The sequence below is a fragment of the Colias philodice genome, chromosome 19 (assembly GCF_061535455.1).
Source record: "Colias philodice isolate Cphi_HAF_F1 chromosome 19, ilColPhil1 Martin Lab GWU primary, whole genome shotgun sequence".
Taxonomy (NCBI): domain Eukaryota; kingdom Metazoa; phylum Arthropoda; class Insecta; order Lepidoptera; family Pieridae; genus Colias; species Colias philodice.
The window spans coordinates 3053434-3074461 of NC_143104.1; the positions used below are offsets into that span (position 1 = coordinate 3053434).

A 21028-nucleotide genomic window follows, 5' to 3' on the forward strand; every position below is an offset into this window, starting at 1 on the left:
ATGGATATAAACGAATAATAATACAAATAATTAACGAAAAACGAAATAAACAACTATGAACAAACACAATAATTTCAATAGTAACAACTTACAATACTACAAAACCTATTCGCAAGCTAATTTCAAACCGTCAAAACATAAAAACAAAATCGGTTGTTCTATTTCGGCGCCGACCGTACCGGCTGAAAGATTTTCCCCCCGAGTGGGGGTTCGGAGGTGGCGGGGCCTTCGCTCTGCCCCCAGGCCACCGGGCCAATGGCGGAGCGGCGCGGCCTGCCACGACCCGCGCTCAGTCGCGACTCAGACGCGACCCTTGACACACGTTTGACGCGCGCGACCGCGTCTCACCCGTCGACCGCAACCGGCATCATCACGCACGGAGCGCTAGTTTACGGAGGGGTCGGTGGCCCGGGCCTGTGCCCTCCGAGAGGCCCCGACCTCCCGCCTCTGGAGCTCGGCTTCCGCAGCACTTGGCGCGAAGACGAATTGCTCCCGTCGACACCCGCCAGCCAGGCTGCGTCGACGCAGAGCGGCTCCTCCGCGACGGATAAGGGCCAAAATGTGGAGTGCGTCGTTTGCGGAGACAAGTCCTCGGGGAAGCACTACGGCCAGTTCACTTGTGAGGGTATGTAGGCAGTGACAGTGATGTGCTCAAGTGTTGTGCTCCTGTGTGTTACACCGTGCACGCTCGACCCCTAACCTGTAAATCGTGGGTGACCAAACTAAACAAACAAACTCGCGGTCAAACATCTCCGAGCCTGTACAAAACGGTCGATAAAACTAATCGATAAATATCATTTACCAGCAATTATCGAGTTAAACGTAACAACTCCCAAATTTACGATCGAATGCTTTAATAACTGTTATCAAACTCTTTATTTATTTAACAATTATTAAAAGTTATGGTGAGAGGTTTTCGTTATTGAATCAACAGATAAAACATAACATCTCAACCTTTTTATTGCTCTTAAATTATAAGTTTGTGATTCTAATAAGATACAAGACGGCACTTATAAAAAATACGAGATTAAAACGTTCCAACGAAACTTATCACTAAACTTTAAACCAGTGGCAGATTTACCGCGTAATTAAAAAAGTATCAATCAAGGAAAAACAAACAACCCAATCTTAACCTTAAAAATACCAATTAACTTTTGAACGAAGCTAATTGTGGCAATAACACAAAGTTTTCATAAACTGCCTGCCGCTAAAGATAAGGGGAGCTTCACTTTTATGCAAATAAGTCAATTGAGGAATTTGTTGCCGACGCAAAACAAGTAATTTATTAAAATAAGCTAAAATGGATTTTACATACAAATAGCGCTAGCGGTTTCGCCGTGTCTAATGCGTATGAATCAAGAATTGCAATTACAATAATCTTACTTTAAGTGTTAGAAATTGTGATTTGAAATGATTAGGTAGGTAGGTAGGTATCTTGCGACGTAATATGCGTGACTGCTAAGCTTTTTCTATTAAGTGTTTAAATTACACCTAATTATAAACCTACTTTAAAACTTGGCGGTTTTTAAAGTTTATTTTGAATTATTTACGGTATTGTAATGTTTAGGTAACTAGGTAGGTAGGTATTATCTGTTGCCTAAAATACTTACGCATGCAAAAAATCAACAATTAAAAATTAAAAATAGAATGATAGAAGTATTCACATCTTTATGCTACCTACCCTACTAATTATTACCTTTAAAACTGATCGCTAAAAATATTAGAAACAAATCAAAGCGTAGATACGTGAATTTAAAAAACCGAGTCCTTTTGAGCGTTGAAACACCTGATTCATTGAATAATTTGAACAAGTTGTTAACCTAAATTGAACACTGAAGTAAATATAATAATAAAATAAACGTAATACTAAAGTAGCAGCTTATCTATTATGCTAAACTGTCACGCAACATTCTAATAACACAGGTAACCGCTTATTAAAGTGCTAATTAAAGAAATCCCTCAATATAATATCTATTTAGACATTGATGCAGGTAATGACCAGTTAGGTTTCAAACGTAATTACCTAAGTGACTGAGATAGCCTTACAGATAAAAAATTGAATGAATCTTGGGAACCTAGTGTCTTTCACTTGTGCGCGCCAATTTAATGACAGTTACCTACTTTTTAATTTTTCCGTGAAGCTAAGCTTTGACAACATGATAGGTTATTCTGCCAATATTTTTAGTATTTTTTAATATCAAACTAATTAAAATTTAAATTGAAATTGTACGTTAACTCCTATTTATTTCTACTTTTATACGATTCAAAAGTCAAAACCCAAGTTATCTACTAAGTTTTAGCTTCACTTGAGAATAAAAATTTCGTAGCCTGTAAGTACCTAATTAAATATGTAAATGTTTACACATAACAGACGATTAAACGCTAACGATAGGTAAATTAACAAAATTTTGATTTAAATTCTGGATTTCCAATAAGAAAAATAAATACAACAGACTACATTTCTTTACTTTTAATATGCGTGAACAATACAAATATCTGAATGCATGTTTGGTAATTATTTTAGACTACGTAATTTCTCTTAAGCAATTAAAAAATTACGCAAGCGTAAAATAAGAAAATTCAAAACATGGCACAGTTTCCCAGATATCATCCAAATCAAGTTGTTTTTAATTAAAAAATAAAAGTTAGACTTTAATAATTAAATTTGTGTGTTTTTTAGATACTTGTATTAGATGTTTGTCTTTATTTTGGTGGTAGCAACATTTTTTAATTGTTTGGACATAGGTAGGTAGGAGATTTTATATCCGTCGGAAAGATAATACCTACCAGTGTCACATATTTTTAATGTTTTCATACGTTTCTTTATAAAGTACCAGAATTATAAGTGATTATAACCTGACTTACCTACCTACTTAATTCAAATTTCTGAAATAGGTACCTACCTATCGTAGGGTTTTAATTGATCTAGGTAGGTATGTTAGTTTTTGTTTTATAATTGGAAGCTAGCTTTTTGACAACTACCTACGTAATAAAAATAATATTTTAGCAAGCAGATTACTCAAGAGTTAGTATTTACTAAAACGTAAACATATATTAATCTTAGATTACCTAAACTTAGGCACCTCAACTGGTTTAAAAAATCGACCCACATGAGGTCTATAAAGAAATAGACAACCCAAAACAACAATTGTTTGTCTTTTTATCCAAAAACTGCTTGAATTTAACCCTTCAAGTACATGCGGAGATAATTCCTCTTATACCGTATGGTCCCAAAGACCAGCCTTGACCTGTACAGTGCACCACTCACCTTGCATGACCCTATACAGTTGAAAAGTAACAATGTTATAGGTATACCTTATATGTAGGGTGTATTGATCTTTCGGATTCAAATGTTGAAACTACTTAGATGAAAAAGTAAAAGAAAGTTTTTTTTGCAGGTTTATTAGGTAGAAATAGAAGAGTATTTAGGTTGGTTTTTTAGTGGAATAATTAGATAAATAAATGCAAGCTAAGTAGGTAAGTACCTACGCAAAAATACGCATCTGCGTACCTATCTAGGTATTTAGTGTTTTGATAAGATAAAACTAGACTAATTTATGAACTTAAATCGTTATATTTCATTTATTGGTGATTAATAAGCGTTCAATTTATTTCCCAAACTTATAAATAGGTAAGTACCTAGGTAATATATTAGGAATGCGCAATTCATTATGCGAAAATGTTGATACTTTTATTAATACTAATAAAGACAAAGCTTTTAAATGGCGTTAAAACTATTTTATTGTCCGAAAAAACCCGGACATATTATGTACATACATTATTTATTAAGATTACAACAATATTTTTCCGATATTTTCGCTTGATTTAGGTACACACTATGCAAAGTGATATCGAAGTGAACTTTACGATCAAAACTATTTGGTTGTTTGATATTTGGTTCGATTATTTAATGCGATGAAATCATATCACATTTTCTAAATACCTACTGAATATTTAATAAATAAGAATCGTGTCTTATCTATAAAGATAATTCTACTAAAAGTATTGCGTTCACTCTGTCTCAAATTAAATGTGATCGCTTTCCATTTCGGTTCTTCAGTCATTAATTCAAAAAGAAATTTCGCAAGCGATATCGCTTCAATATCCTGTCTACCGTGAACATAAAACAGGCTACAGGCGCCTCTTTATCTAAAACTGCGGCGAGTTCTTAGCGGGCGAATAAAATCGCTCGTATTTAATAATTTAGAGGAAATTTTACATTTCTTATCACGCGTGGCGCCGTCCGGGTCACGAACTCGGCTATCTTTTCAGTAATATCTCGGAAACTAGTCGATAATTTTGAATAAATTTGTTAGATTCGGTCAATTTAATTCCGTCCAAATTTATTGGCTTATGAATGGTGATCACGGAAAGTTTATTGAATGGCACTATGCTGTGAATGTGTTGACTGATGAATTATGGCTGGAATTTTTATTGTTTTATCACCAGGATAAAGTTTGCACAGTCAGTAAGGTGATTGATATTAAGGCACAGATTACTAGACGTATAGATCATTTTCTAGACTCTAGTCTCTAGATCAAATATTGTTAAGGCTAGATATATGGTTTTTATTTATTTTCTATACTATATTCAAACTCAATAATTGTAAATCGTTGCGCTGCATTAGTGATGGTCATAAACTGTTATTTTGATGTCGACAAATCCACTTTATTAACAGGTGGACCTCCCGCTGTTGGAGTTGGGACCTTGTCATTGTAAACACTCGTGAGTCATGATGTGAAATGTACTTAGACCTTTATTGGTGTTGCTTTGACAAGGTTCTGTGAAATGCGCTCCTTTTGACTTAAATGCTCGCGTCCGTGAACGACTATCCCGATTCAGTTGACACCTGAGTTTAGTGATGTGTGATAAGGATCGATAATAATAACATATGTTTATACTTGAAATAAATACCACTTACCGTAAAATAAAGGCGTAATAAATAAAAGTAATTTCAAATGAGGAATGAGATTTAATGATTTCATAAAATAATACTTACCTAACTGTACATAAAATCATAAAGAATGTAGGCATTCTCAAAAATGCGATATGCTAACGGGCAAAACGTTTTATTAATCTGATAATACTACATTTCAACGGAATCCGAGCTATCATAGAAGGTTTATATCTTAATACGTTTGAAAGCTTTAACCATAACATGTTATCTTTAGACGCATAAATAGCAGAAAGATATCATCTTTTGATTTGCATTAAGAGTATTTATAATATTCATATGTTTTTCACCAAATCTTTCTCTTTATTTTGGTCTGATGTTATCTTTGGTCTAAATATGTGTTTAACATGATAGAACACAAATTATAAGAGATATGAATCGCATTATTCGATATTATATGTTATGAATTAATCAGCTGATTTGCATGATCTTACTATTTAAAGTATAATATATTAATGTACAACAATATTACAGTTGTATCTAATGAAATATTTTTCCATTTATTTATGAGTAGGTATTCCATATTATATTTGATTTAAACGTAGGTAAGGTACATTAGGTACTTTACGTTATAATAAAAAAATCTGCATAATTTCTTCGAACAACAAAAAGATCTCCTTGTTTTACCCATCATTTTCTACTAAAAAAAATAATCTTTAATCGCTTTCCATGAAATCGCAGTAGTATATACCTTGCAACTCACACAATTTAAATCGCATTAAATAAAAACTATCGACATGCGCACATCACTACAACCGGTCACTTTATGGTATGTTTTGTCCCGCAACACCGTGGCAGTTAACCCTATCTTTACGAGCGACTCTAAACATAAGTGTCTCTCGCGACTTATTTATTTTTATCTCATTCCACTTTTTAAATTGAATCCCGGACCGGCGCGTGTGTGGCTCGCCCGACCACTAAACCTGTCAATAAACTTAAATTGTATGAATTAGTGGCTTTAATTCGATGCCTTTTAATACGTTGTTTATGGATAGAAGGGTATTGAATAGGTGCGTTAGCGTTTGTGATTGTCACCTCGTTAAGATGACGTCAGTGTAATACGTCAAGTGAAATGGTACACGTGTGTGAGATAATTTTGTTGAACGATGAGTCCCGTACCGTCTTAAAGCAGTACTAATTCCAGTTTGGGAAAATAGACAGCTACAGATACTATAGGTCGTCTAGCGCCATCATCGTGACATACACGGTGTCCCCTGAAATGTTATTTCCTTTATAATTAATATATTTTAATATGAATCTTTCATACATAATATTATTATAGACTTAGTCTTTGATACTTCTGCATCTACGGAACTGAATTTCTTATAAAAGCGTGATCGTTAGATGTCTGAGCTATTGTTATATTAATTCTAGTTACGTAGGATTTGCAGGTGGAAGGTAAAAAATAGCTTCTTTTTTTGTAAATATTGATTCGTTTTCATGAATTAAATGTATACCATTAAAACATGCAAATAAGTACATAGTTTAATTGTGGCTTAACATCAAATCGACCTTTGGTCGTGTTTTGTTTTTAAATGTAGTATTGTTTCAACACTTGCATATCATGATATAGGTAGGTACCTATGTGGTACCTACGTATACTATGCACCTACACTGCGTCACATGCATGTCACATGTGTTGCGGTAGGTACATATTATAATCAAACTAAAACATTTATTTATTCAATTAGACTTCTAGAAGTACTTTTGAATCGTCATAACATATTTTGCACGACTCATGATGCGAAGCATCAGAGAGTGCTTTACGATCGAAAAATTTTTTTCGCCTCATTTTTGCAGCTATTCTTATTATTTATAGCCTTGTTAGTTCACGGAATCAAGATATTTTGCATACTATTTAACATTTACTACCGATTCGGAATACAGCATCTATGGTGATTGGTGAATGGTGACACACTATTAACTACACGCCCCGGTTATTACGTGCTTTGAACAGAAAATATCAAATTGATTTTTTAATTCCTAGGCAACATTTACATGTTTAAGATACCTATATTTTAGTATCTTACACTAGTTACAAGATATTTTTTAAATCATTTCTTAAACAGTTGAAGTAGGGAATTAAAGTTTTTGTTGGATTGGTATTGTGGTTTTCCGCGGGGCACAACTAGTTTATATACTAAATGAATTAATTGTTCTATCTAGTTATATTATATAAGATATAATGATGTACAACATTGTAATGTATAATGATACGAACATTGTAGTGTTTAAGGCTAATTACAAGTATCATACTAAAGAACATAATAGAATGTTTTTTGTTACAACAGGTAATCTATACAAAAAGCTAGTAATACTACTAATTATACTAATATTATAAGTCCTAAACATTGTATATCGTAACAATGTTCGATGCTCTTTCACGCAAAAATTACTGAAGCGATTTGAATGAATTTTAGTGTGTAGATAGATTAAGAGTCTGTGAATAAGATGTAAATAATATAGTATTGTAAGTTTATATCAGGTAACCTACAAAACAATGAAAAGCTAAGCGACAATAGTATTGTAGATCTAGATGTTTTTTTTTTCTTGAATACTATACAAAAAACTTTAATACCTTATTTACCTTTGAATTTAAAATTAATAGTAATTTATGTGATTTTATTAGGAAGTTTTTTTGGTTATTTAATAAGATTAATAAATTTACTTCTATAAATAAATTTATTTCTCTGGTAGGTAGGTAAATAAGGTATCTATTACGCCGTTTTTGATAATGTTTTAAATCATATTGATATTATTTATACTGATATAATAACAATTAATGATTGACACATAATAAGTATTAAAATAAATTAATACAAAGATGATCGCTTGTAATTACTACACTAATTGGATATTATCGTTTTAAAAATAAAAAGATCTATAACACTAAGACAGGACCTAGATCATTAGGCTCAAACCTCGTTAGGGAGGATAATTTTTCATTTCACTTCTTCTTTTATAATACCTATACGTATAATGGAACGGTTTAAAGAAATTATGTTTTATTTAATGGGATTTTGATTTCTTAATATCTGCCTAAAGTATGTGTCTTTGTAAAATATATATTCAGTTAATCTATAATTAATCTATACTTAATATTATAAAGCTAAAGTGTTTGTTTGAACGCGCTAATCTCAGGAACTACTGATCCGATTTGAAAAATTATTTCGGTGTGTGATAGCCCATTTATCGAGGAAGGCTATAGGCTATGATATCATCACGCTAAGACCAACAGGAGCGGAGCAATGCGGGTAAAACCGCGGGGATAAGGACACCATAACATTAGGTTCACTCTTCTTAATTCAGTATTTTGTTTTTTAACATCAAATACTGAAAACAAAAATGTAAATGTGAATTTTCATATAAATATCTTTCCTATATTCAAGAATAATGAAAATACATATTCTCTGACTTCCACACTCATATTTATCTCAACTTCAAAAAATATTTCACACACAACATTGATAAGAAAAGGGAACAAAATGTTAATTACTTTCTCAGTCGGTTATAAATTAATAATTACAGGCCATCTCCATACGGGCTAATGATTTTCAGTACATTGTGATTGATGAAGCGATCGCCGCTCAATTGATTTCCATCTAATTCAATTTCTACATTCATTTCTAAATAGATTTTAGGGCGCGTTCCCACCGTGTCGTGACGACAGATAATCGTGTAGTTTTAAGTGTCGTGGCTTATATGTTTAAATGGAGGTGTTCACATTTAGAACGACACAATTTACTGTCGTCTACGACAGTTTTTGCAGTGACTACACTTTGTCGTGACAGTGGGAACGGCAAGCACGACAGTCGTAAAACGATAAAAAAATCGTGGACGGCAACTCTATGTAGACGAACACGTGTTTTCCCTTCCCTCTCGCACCCGCGCGCCCCTCGCGTCTGTACTCGGTTTGCTTTTCCCAACCCAAGCGTACGCAGAGGCGACTAGATTTGTAGCTTGTTGATGATGCGAGCGATCTGAGCGATCCAATGGGAACAGCTAGATACGACAGTCGCTAAACGATAAAAAATGTTGACGACAAACAATCGTTATAATGGGAACAGGTAGAGACGACAGTTGTCGAACGATAAATTAGTCGTTACGACATAGTGGGAACGCGCCCTTAGTAGGTAACATGCCGTGAATTGGCCTGGCAAATTCATATTATACCATAACTAGCTGCTCCGCGCGGTTTCACCCCCGTGGCTCCACCCCTGTTGGTCGTAGCGTGATGATATATAGCCTATAACCTTCCTCGATAAATGGGCTATCTAACACTGAAAGAATTTTTCAAATCGGACCAGTAGATCCCGAGATTAGCGCGTTCAAACAAACAAACTCTTCAGCTTTATAATATTAGTATAGATTAAGCATGGCTGGTTATGACGATCATAATATGAATTTGCCAGTCAGTTCAATTCACGGCGTAAACTGTCTGGAAATAAGAGGTCATAATACGGCCCCTGTAGGTATCTACATACTTTATTTCATGTATATCTGTTACTATCTATAATAACATACTTTTAGAGAATAATAATCCTTATTCTACTGGTTAAAACGACTTTTTTTAAACTTTATAGATAATATATATTATATAGTATATGGTAGGTACCTACTTATTTTAAAATTTGATAATAATCTTTTTTGACACCAAGGTGTGAAAACGTAGAAGACAGAGATATATGTCCGCATATTTTGTAATGTTTTATGACTTAGGATAGAGCTTTTTTACAAAAACCTAAATATTTCTATAAAATAACGTAAATTTATTGAAAATATTCGTCTATTATTTGGCTACATATAAATACATAAAAAGTACTTACCGGTCGTTGACCCATGATTAAAATATGTTGACAATATTTTCAAGCATCACGATATATTATTATAATCACATTAAATTAAGAATGTTAACGCCTAAAGCAAAATGGTGATTCATAAAACGTTTTATAAGTATAAGTGGGTATTTCCTATTGGCTGTCGTAGTTATAAATTTTAATAACGATCGTGCATAAATTAATTTTTAACAGGCAAATTACTTTGGATAGAAGATTAAAACGTTACAAAACAGGCAAAGACATTTCAAATAAAAAAAAATCGTATTTCAAATTAAGAAGTATGGAATTCCGTGAATAGCCTTATTTTTTTTTAATTCTTCGAAGTGTTGCCAGTTACGATTATGATATCTATGATGAAAATAAAGATAAAAAATATCACCAAGATGTATTGCTGTTAGAACAGTTTAAAAGGCAGTTACAAGGAAGGGTCTTTAGGGCTTTTGTAGTAACTCAAAAATATTATATAAATAGGCCTCGTTACGTGAACACTAAAGGTTTAATGGTTTAATAGGCCATTTTTCAAGGTAACAAATTATAGGTAGTTGCAATAAAAAGTCAACCTTGCGTTTATATGCAACCTGTTTACAATAAATGCATGATATTTAAAATTAATTGTACTATTATTAGTAAGTCTTGGTGCTAGTATTCGAATGGAAGTAATATTGGTTTTGGTTTGACCAACTTGTTTTTTAGACTGTATTATAGGTACTAGTTATATTTCCTAGCTCTCGCGTGCGCGAGTATTGTAAAATTTATAGACTTTTGGTAAATGTAGGCATGCTTTTAATATTATCTTCTGAGTTCGAACAAAATAGTTAGGTAACTTAAATTCTTGAATATTTACTCAGCTGAGCTTCAATTCACGTTTTATTTTTTTACATTAACTTAAAAAAGGGATTTAGTTATGTATATGTATATGCAAAATTCAAATATTGCCCTAAGAATTATTAAATATCAATACACAAAAATTTACTCACACTTTTAAACAACAAAACATAATTCATATAGTTCCGTGTGCGCCATGTTTTCATTTGAAATCGCAATGTCAATGCACCGGTTATCATGCGCGCGCAATTTGAGAGATATTTCCCAGCGATTGCGGTAATTGGGAACCGCGTTGTTCTCGTGCTAACGCGGGATGCTTTTTAGTCTGTGGGCGAATTGTAGTTTCTAATTTTGAATCGATCGATTTTTTTTAATGTTAGTAAATAAAGACGTGGATCTGAGGTTCTGAAACGACGTGGTCTGAATGATACGAAGTTTTAAATAGAAAATTGTACTCACCATTAATATTTATTATTTTATTCAAAAACTAGGAAGACGTAATATTAATTACGATTATTATATTTTTTATCTTTTTTTTTACCACACATTGGTTTGTATATCAAAGCTGGCAACTATCTTATAAAAAAAAGCAAATGTCAACATTCCAATTTTAAAATTTCCTTTTCTATTTTATCCCGCGTTTTCAGTAAAGATACAATAGTCGAAGCATAGAGCATAGACGCAGTATTTAGTAATCTGTGGTACAAGTGCGCCTACACGATTATCAGAATACGTGGTTAACGGTACGTTGCATCCAAAATGTGGAACCTAGCGCTCCTAGCTTCTTGGAAATGCGATTATAGAGCTTATTCGAATAATGTTTATGTTATCTGTCTTTCCGCTTTATGGAGACTGTCAGTCTGTAGAATGGAACGGATATTTTTGTAACGAATTAGTTTTTTGTAAAGGCAAATATCTACCATATAATGTTGTGTTTTAAGTAAAATATTATCTAAATAGTGCGCTATAGGTACAAGGTGAGTATTTAATTATTACATTAAATCACATATCGACATGTTTACTATATTTTTGGTAGGGCCATATTTTTTTAATTAATTTAATACATAGGTAATTAAAAGTGAGATACTAAGATCTTTAGATATAAGATAGGTACATAGTCTAAGCTTTTCGAATGAACAATTTTGTCGCTTCATAAAGAAATACTAATGGTCCGGGAGCCAGCAGCAGATTTTATGACCAAGTTCCTCTCAAGCGGTAATTAGTAAAATGCATCAAAGTATAGTATTATGAAGCCTCGTGAACGTCAGCTGGAGCTCGGTTGGGGGGAAGAGCGGTTGTAGCCTCCCGTATCAGCTGACGGTTTTTCCACCAAGATACAGCCAGCTGACATATATATTTATCCACAGTTACATATAAGCTATCATCAGGTAAATTTTTGTTTGAGAGGAAATAACGGAAAATAAATTTTTCTTTAAATTTAACTTTCATGTTCGAGACACCAGCTGACGTATAATACACCATGTTGTAACCAGCTGACTATTTTTTTTCGTTGAGATATTGGGTTAGCTACAATTTGACAAATTTTTAGCTGAGAGGAAATTAATGAATGAATGTATTTTTTTTCCTATGTGCGTGGGAGGCTACAACCGCCCACCCCCCCAACCGAGCGCCAGCTGACGTTCACGAGGCTTTATAATACTATACTCTCATGCGTCTGACGAATTATCTCTTGAGAGGAAATAGTTAACCAAATTTGCACCTGGCTCCCTAACCATAAATAGTATTCTGAAATAAATCCTAATTTAAACAGTCAATAACTATGCATTTCTTGTTAACTTTAAATACAGTTAAGTTTGAAGCGATGTGGCAATGTCAGGCCATAATCTAATATAGACTATCGTAATTTGAATATTTTAATAAGAAAGTATTAAACTATGTTCACACTCGCGTGCCTTGATATCGTTAATATCTATCTTATTATGTAATGTCTTTATTTGAAATATGTTTAAATTTTTCGACTTCGTGTTGGACGGTTTAAATTGTCTGCGTGCTTTTATGAATAGTAATTATTTGTAAGACATTAGTTATTTTATGTGTATAAGTAAAGAAACTAGTGATCGAATTTTGATAAAGTTTTTTGTATAGAATGATACGACTCGTGGAAAATGTTAACTTAATTGGAATGATATTGTCCAGTTTTAGATTTGTTACCTTTGCTTTCACTAATTTCATCAATTGCTTAGAAAATATTAAAACGTAGAATATAACAAGATAAAAAGTAAAACAACTAAAACCCAACTACGACAAAAAACGACGCTGAAAAAGTATAAAACAAAAGTTAAATTGATGAACTAATAAAGAAGCTATGAACGAAAAGATGTGAATTATATGCAATCAGCCCATGAATACAGGTAAAGTCACAAGCAAATGCTAGTAATATATATATATATTCAAAATGTGCAAGTAAAAAGCTTTCAAATGATACCAAACACGGCATATTTATCTTAACTTTATTTTTTTACTCTGTATGTTTTGTCCGCTAGAGGGCGCCACATTAGATTTTGTGAAACCCCATATAGCCTATAACCAGCGGACAATTAAGACGCTTCTAATGATATGTCATTTGTCGAATTCTGATAAGTAGTTTAGAAGTTACGAGGGAACAGATGAACATACATACATACATACATACATACATACATACATACATACATACATACATACATACATAGCCTGTCAAAATCATAACCCTCCTTTTGCTTTGCCGTAGTCGGGTAAAAAATAATTATTACTTTTGAACATAAATAAAGATGTTTTATAATTTCCAAATAAATTTAAGACTCGTCGAAATATATCAAAACTTTTACTAATTAATATTGATCATGTTGTAAACGTTATTTATAGTAGGTATACGAATTGGCACAACTAAAATTTATTATCATTATTCAAATTTAATTTTTACATTTTATTTGTTTATTTTGTGCTACTATCAGTATAATTCTTATTTATAATCTGTGCACAAATATTCGAAATTTCTATAACATATAAATAAAACTTTATTGGCCGTCATTTTTTCATATAAAGGTATTTATGTGCATAAATTAAAACTAGCAAGTATTTTTCTTCCATTCATCGATAATTTATAATAAAACGCTAATATAAAATCAATTAACATACGTTAATCGCATCAAAAAAAGCTTAATAAAGTCTTATTGTGCTATTTAGCTATCTATAACACACATTTCTTTGGCGCCATTCATGATTTTTCTAATGCAAATATCTACAAATAAAATAGATAACGCAAGTCTCGCTTGTTTTACTGTGGTTCCGTACAATAAATTAAAGAAAGCTCATTGTAATTTCTTCTAATAAAATTCATACAATACAAAGGTAAATAATAGTTTGCAGAAGAATTAAGACGTACCCTAGAACGTTTATAAAAATAATGTCGCAAAGTTTATCAAAAACGTATCGAAGCCAACACATCGAATTTAAAATTTATCCTACCTACTTATAGAAAAAACAAATCTTCACTTTAATACACTGTTAATAAGACACTAAACAAACATTCTTACAATATTTAAAGAGGAACTCCAAAAAGCAAATATATTCATGAGGTACCATCTCATTAAGATTTTCTACCTCTCGTATACCTCCATACAAATGGTCGAATTATCGATATTGGGTAGTCGTGATTTATTCGATTATGTTAATACAATTAAATAACACTTAAGATATAACAAGGCGAGCTAACATGTTCGAACTACTGATTTAAAAAACCGGCCAAGTGCGAGTCGGGCTCGCGCACAAAGGGTTCCGTAGCAGCAAATATAATAAATTACAGTTAAATCAACCTATCTCAAAAACTATAAGAGATACTTTGATCAAACCAAAAATCGTTGAAAGAGTTAATTAGCATGCATCACCTCTATTTTTTTTAGAATTTTATACCCCGTAGTTATAAAAATAGAGGGGGGGGGGACATACTTTTTACGACTTTGAGAGCTGATATCTCAAAAACCGTTCACTTTAAGAAAAATGTTTTTTAGAAAACTTTATATCATTTTAAAAGACCTTTCCATTGATACCCCACACGGGTATGTACATCGAAAAAAAAAATTTCATCCCTCAGTTACATGTATGGGGGGCCCCACCCCCAATTCTTTTTTTTACTATTTAGTGTCATATTTTTGTAGCGGTTCATACAACACATATTCCCATCAAATTTCATCACTGTAGTACTTATAGTTTCCGAGTAAATCGGCTGTGACAGACGGACAGACGGACAGACGGACAGACGGACATGACGAAACTATAAGGGTTCCGTTTTTGCCATTTTGGCTACGGAACCCTAAAAAGAATTCCGATCCGCCCACGCTGTTTTCGTAATGTATGTGACACTAGGCTTATTTATCTAGACTAGAAGTTTATTTTAAACTAATAATCACAAGAGAAAAGAAGAAAAAAAAAGCTACAAGTTTTGGCCTAACATTATAAGAAACCCAGCATAGAGCTTCATAGTTTGGGCGAAAGCACTAGAAATTTGATAGTTATTTGCACAACCTTTGGAGCTTAACCTTTGTACCTATTTAATTTTAAAAATTAAAATCAAACATAAAACATACAAAAAGCATAGGTTCAGGTAAATATGAATACGATTTTTCAATCAATCATCAGTTACAATTTTAATTATTTTAATTTTATTTTATTGGAATTTTTGTCGCACAATCTCTACATGTATCTTATAGTTGGAGTATTTATAACTTGAATAATCATTTTAATAAAAGCTATCAGGTAACTATGAATAAATAAATAAATTGATAATAATTACCAGATTTTATAGCATTATTCACTACTAGCCGCGCCGCGCGGTTTCACCCGCGTGGCTCCTGTTGGGTCTTAGCGTGATGATATATAGCCTATAGCCTTCCTCGATAAATGGGCTATCTAACACCGAAAGAATTTCTCAAATCGGACAAGTAGTTCCTGAGATTAGCGCGTTCAAACCAACAAACAAACTCTTCAGCTTTATAATATTAGTATAGATTTTTCTATCAGGTTCATCATTAGCCTTTGTCCAACTTATAAAGATTTCTGATAATTTTAACATGTATTTTATATTTATAAGCTTCATCCGTAAGTTTTTATTTTGATAATTTCACGAGTTTATCAGAACAGAGTGTGTGTTTATTTCATTTAATTCGATACTATAGCGGCTTCGGCTTTGTCTTAAACCTAATAAATTATATCCAAAAACCTTCCTGTTGATAAAAACTGCATCAATCCGTTGTGTAGTTTTACAGATCTAAACATACATACAGACAGACGCGGGAAGCAACTTTGTTTCATACCTTGTAGTGATGACAAAGTACAGTACCCGGAACATAGTTATTTACAGCCTTATTTCCTTCCAGGTTGTAAGTCCTTCTTCAAGCGGTCTGTCAGGCGGAACCTGACGTACTCCTGTAGGGGCAATCGGAACTGCCCCATCGACCAGCACCATAGGAACCAGTGCCAGTACTGCAGGCTCAGAAAATGCCTCAAGATGGGCATGAGGAGAGAAGGTAGGTGGATCTGTGTGTGCATTTGATATAGTAGTTAGTATGTAGTAGTGAATTCTCGTAGTATGTTTGAAGATTGTGATGATTATTTGATAGCATTGAAATTGGAGTGACTGCCTTACCACCTATTTATTATAGAAGATACTATATTTCTGAATATACTTAAATAATAACATTGACATAGCAATAATAATTAAGATATTTAAAGGTAAGTCATTAAGTCACAAAATGCCTATGTAGCTATATTTTGTTGATTAAGTAGTAACTTCAACATCAACAATTACTATGATAGGTTAAGAATTTATTTAATTAATGAGTGCTTAGTTGAGTTAATTTACTGCTAATAACTTTATTAAAAGCGAGGAAAATAGCTTTAACTTTAAGTATTATGCCAAAACTATCAAATGTTACCCCCCTTAAACATAACCTAACAAATATTACCCATAAGCCATTAACACGCTAAAAATTACCCCATTGTTACAACAGTAAAAAAACTAACATATTTCACTAAAGGACATTTAAAACATGTGTTTATTAAACATTTTCTCTTTGTCCGCCGGTACATAACGTTACTATGTAAGTACTATGTAATAAGTTATAATATTACGACCTCGGAATATGCAAACTAATTGCATCTTGAAATTTTAACTGTCCAACACAATATTTATTGCGCACTGAATAATTTTAATATACTTTATAAACAAGGAGTTAAATGTATTATTATCTAGTGTTTTGTATAAATATAATCCTTGCGTATTTCTTAACATTTTAAACCAGTTCTGTGACAATCCATAACGTGACATTAGTGTTAACCTTTAAAATCTCATGGTTTTTACTTTCGCGACTATAATGCTCTAGTTTTTCATAATCACCTGTTTATATAGTCTAGTTATTCATATACCTATTTGTATGACAATCTCCTTTTGCTGGTATACAAAATTGTTCCCACAAACATGAGGAAATTTTACGTACGTAGTCCATTATTAATTAAATCATAAGCATCAACCATCTCAATGTCAGTGAGTACTTACGCGCATCACAAAAATTCCATTGCTTTTTATGACGATCAATTTAAAACTTATTAAATTAGATGCCTACGAACAAAAAGCCTAAGCACTTGATTGTCGCGAGTGTAATTAGTGAAATCATTAATCTTACTAGTTATTAGTTGGACAACTGGCCAAGGGCACTATCCACGTTCAGATTATGTTTAAGAGATTATTATTCTAGTATTAATATAGGTGGTTATTGTTTTAAAGACAGCTCTTGATTAATGATATTAATGATACAGCGTTAGATTGGGAATTGTTTTCTGTGGCTAATTGAATTTCTAAGTGTTTTATTGCTTGGTCGATTAATTTGATGAGATGTGGTCTGTCATTTTCATCTATTGGAAGATAATAAACGTTTTAGAGAATTCGTTGCCTTGTTTAGGTTTAATGGAATCTTACAAAATAACTATAAATCAGTCACAAAAATTAAAAATCTGTGTCTTTAAAATTGGGTAAAGAAAAATATTTGTTACGTTAACATTTTCCAGTGAAATTAAGTTTTTCCATGTTATAAAAACGTCGCATATTTTAACCTATCCATTTTCAAAGCTAAATGGCTTGTCTCATAATATTTTACGATCCACCCACTACAAAGCGACGAGCCCACAGAAGGCTTCACTTTGTGACACACATTTATAAAAGGCTGTTACGCTGACATTTTTTATCTTTTTTAACACTGCCGTGTTTATTATATGAAGACATTTTTGTTTTATTTCATCAAGCGCTTTCTTAACACGTGGTAAAACTTATCGATGAATTGACGTTAATTTTTTATTTATTACTAGCTTTCCGCCCGCGGCTTCGCCCGCGTTTTCAGAGAAAAACCCGTTCCCGTAGGATTTCCGGGATAAAACCTATCCTATGTCCTTTCTCGGGTATCAAAATATATCTATACCAAATTTCATGCAAATTGGTTCAGTAATTCAGGCGTGATTGAGTAACAGACAGACAGACAGAGTTACTTTCGCATTTATAATATTAGTATGGATTCGGTTTTTGAAGTGCACCACCGCACTACTCAAAAAGAGTGAAATCTTGCAGGATTATATTTGCCTCTTTTTTGGAAATTTAAAGGTTGTTTATTATCTGTAAGGTATATTTTAACCTTTAATACTAGGAAATTTCGATGAAACGATCGTGTAACAGTAGAGTTTTGCAAGCAATTTCAAAAACATAGGTACACGCTGTGTCACTATCTTATACTTTGCTATCTTGCAATTAAATCTTTAGATAAGTTATTAACAACTATAGAGGTAAAGATAGATATTACATAATATATCGTGTCTTAAATTTTGTAAGGTTTAATATCATTTAAATAATATTCAAGTATTGCAAAAATAGATGACACACAAACATAATATAGGGCTTCTTAAATATCAAAAATCTCTTTGCATTAAACACTTTAGAGTTTAGACGGAACGCTCAACATACAATAGAATGGTCATCTCCCAAACAAAATACAATCTGGACATTAGCATGACAATTACGGTTTCTTCATACCACCTCAGTATTAGGTACATTACGACCCTAGATAAGGCCACAGGAAGGTCCGGTCACCCGCTGCTCTTATGAACCCTTGTACACCCCATTAGGATCTCACCTCATACATTGTTCAACAAACGATTTGTTTGATGTCAACAAACAAAAGAAAGGTGCAAACGTTCAACGAGATTAACTATTAATAAAAAATAAAAGAGCGTGCTTCTTTGTCGCCTGATAATCGCCTTATAAGATCTGGTCGAGATTTCTTTGTTGTTTTTTCGATCGGATGCAGTGTGGCGGTTGAAAGCTTTCATTGAATGTTGATAAAACAAGATTTGTTAGTGATATGTTTTCTGTAATTCTAACTTGTTCGCGATTAGATTCGTTATCTGATTTATATCGGGGTGATAATGCGTTTGTTGAGTCTAATAGTATGTACACTTTTTTGATATGGATTTTAATGGAGTCTGTATCAAAGTGATTCAAATGCAGTTTAACAAATTTATCTTTCACAGCGTCTTGTTTTTCATTATCTATCTATATATACAACATTTTGAGCCACAATAACACAGTAGTTTTAACGCATCTAAACAAAAAAACATACGTTATAGAAACATACAAAGATTCACATTTATTATATTAAGTTAGAAAAATACACAACAAAGATAAAAATAGATGATTAATTAAAATACATTAAAAACCGGTTCATTAAAAGTGCATAAAGTTGGCATACAATAGGCCGCGGGTCCGCCCGTCATTTTAACGGACACCTTTTGTTTAAGGGCATCAATCAAGCACATTGTTTGTAATATCTTAATAACTTTTTGTACTGGACCGGTCATTCAGAAAGATTTTTGCTATCACGGTGCTTGAACGAGGGTACGAGCTGAATTTTAATGTTCATTGATTTTATGGAAATTGTTTCGCAAAAAATTCGTATGTATTATGAATTTATAGACCCTAATTCAAAAGGCTTGTGATCTATGTTAGACGGCGAGTCTTCAATGTTATTATTACCAGCATTATTATAATCCAATTCATAATAACCTCAAATTCCTTCAATCGCAAGATATGCCTTGACATATCAACGGACTCTTTACATTTAATCAATCCTAGCGAAAAATTCATAGTTGTTCAACGGAAATCAAGGACAATGGCCGCCTTTATAAGCCCACAAGACATGTCAAAAACATCACGCATTCTTTACCGTTCCCAGGGGCTGCAAATTATAGCAATGTTTGCGTCTTTCTAAAGTAAAACGTCTTGCATACAACGCACGCCTATTTGTACAAAGGGTACGTCAAAAGGATCGAAGTTGCGCTTTGAGGAGGGTGTCAATTCGCGTCCATAACCAGGTGCGGGCTTTGTTGACCAACTGACCGTAAGACTGGACATGTTTGGATTAGACGGCCGAAGCGGCACCGTGAGAATCCAGACTGACCGACGCTTATAGACAATAAAATATTTTTACCACCCGAATATTAATTTAACGACGTAATCGTAGCAACAATCAGAACTTAGAATTACGAGAATACCGCGGGCGGTTTGCCCACTGCGTCACAGAGAGATATTATCATGCATAATAACTGTGACATGTTCCGTATGACGCTCCAGGCGGAGCGTAATGGTCGAAATTCTGGGAAAACTTCTCTTACTAGCCGACATAAAGATGCAATCGCGTTACGTGCCAACGCGTTCCCACGGATTGAGTTGCAAAAAGTCCCTAGCGCTGGCCGGACATCGGTCAACGTTACCGAAAACATTAATTAAAAGCGAGACAACAAATAGACCGGTTTGTTTCTGCACGGTCAAGGTGCGTGACCCTAAGACCTGCGGATACTTGTCCGTCGTCGCTAATTATATTTCCGCACGTTTTGTCCATTTGCATGTGAATTTGGGGAAGTATAATAGGGTCCTAATCCGATGGTCCGTTCAGAAACCCGATAGGTTCTAGCGTAAACATTAACTCCACGTTGAATGGCACAAAGGTAGATAAATATAGAATTTCACATGATGAAAGGCGATTGTATCATGTTCTTTATTGCGGTACGCTCGTATAATTACGAAGATTCAATTTAATCACATAGTGTGTTTAATTAAGTTACATACATGATGCATCAAATTTCAAAAGTTTCCGTGATAATAATGGATTAATAACAGATGTCATTTGTTTGTGTAATGACATTACCTTGCAATGCATACCTGGTGTTGAAACCATCATTGATATTTTCAACAGTTTCAAATGTTTCTCGTATTAACAGTGCCTTATTAACAGCTCCTCACAACACAGGGGATCCTAGTGTGGGGTTCAATGCAACATAATTATGTAACAATATTATGTAAATTTTTTTTTTA

General features: G+C 33.2%; 1 protein-coding gene across 2 annotated transcripts in view; it reads left to right on the forward strand.

The window, feature by feature from the left end:
• Positions 1–240: 240 nt before the first annotated feature.
• The window catches only part of svp (COUP transcription factor 2), an 86316-nt gene continuing 65528 nt past the window's right edge, over positions 241–21028 (forward strand). For both annotated transcript variants that reach the window (XM_089707411.1, XM_089707410.1), the window contains exons 1-2: positions 241–625; positions 15993–16142. In XM_089707411.1, the coding sequence (XP_089563537.1) occupies positions 256–625; positions 15993–16142 (520 nt within the window). In that variant the 5' untranslated portion in view covers positions 241–255. The remainder of the gene's footprint in view (positions 626–15992; positions 16143–21028) is intronic.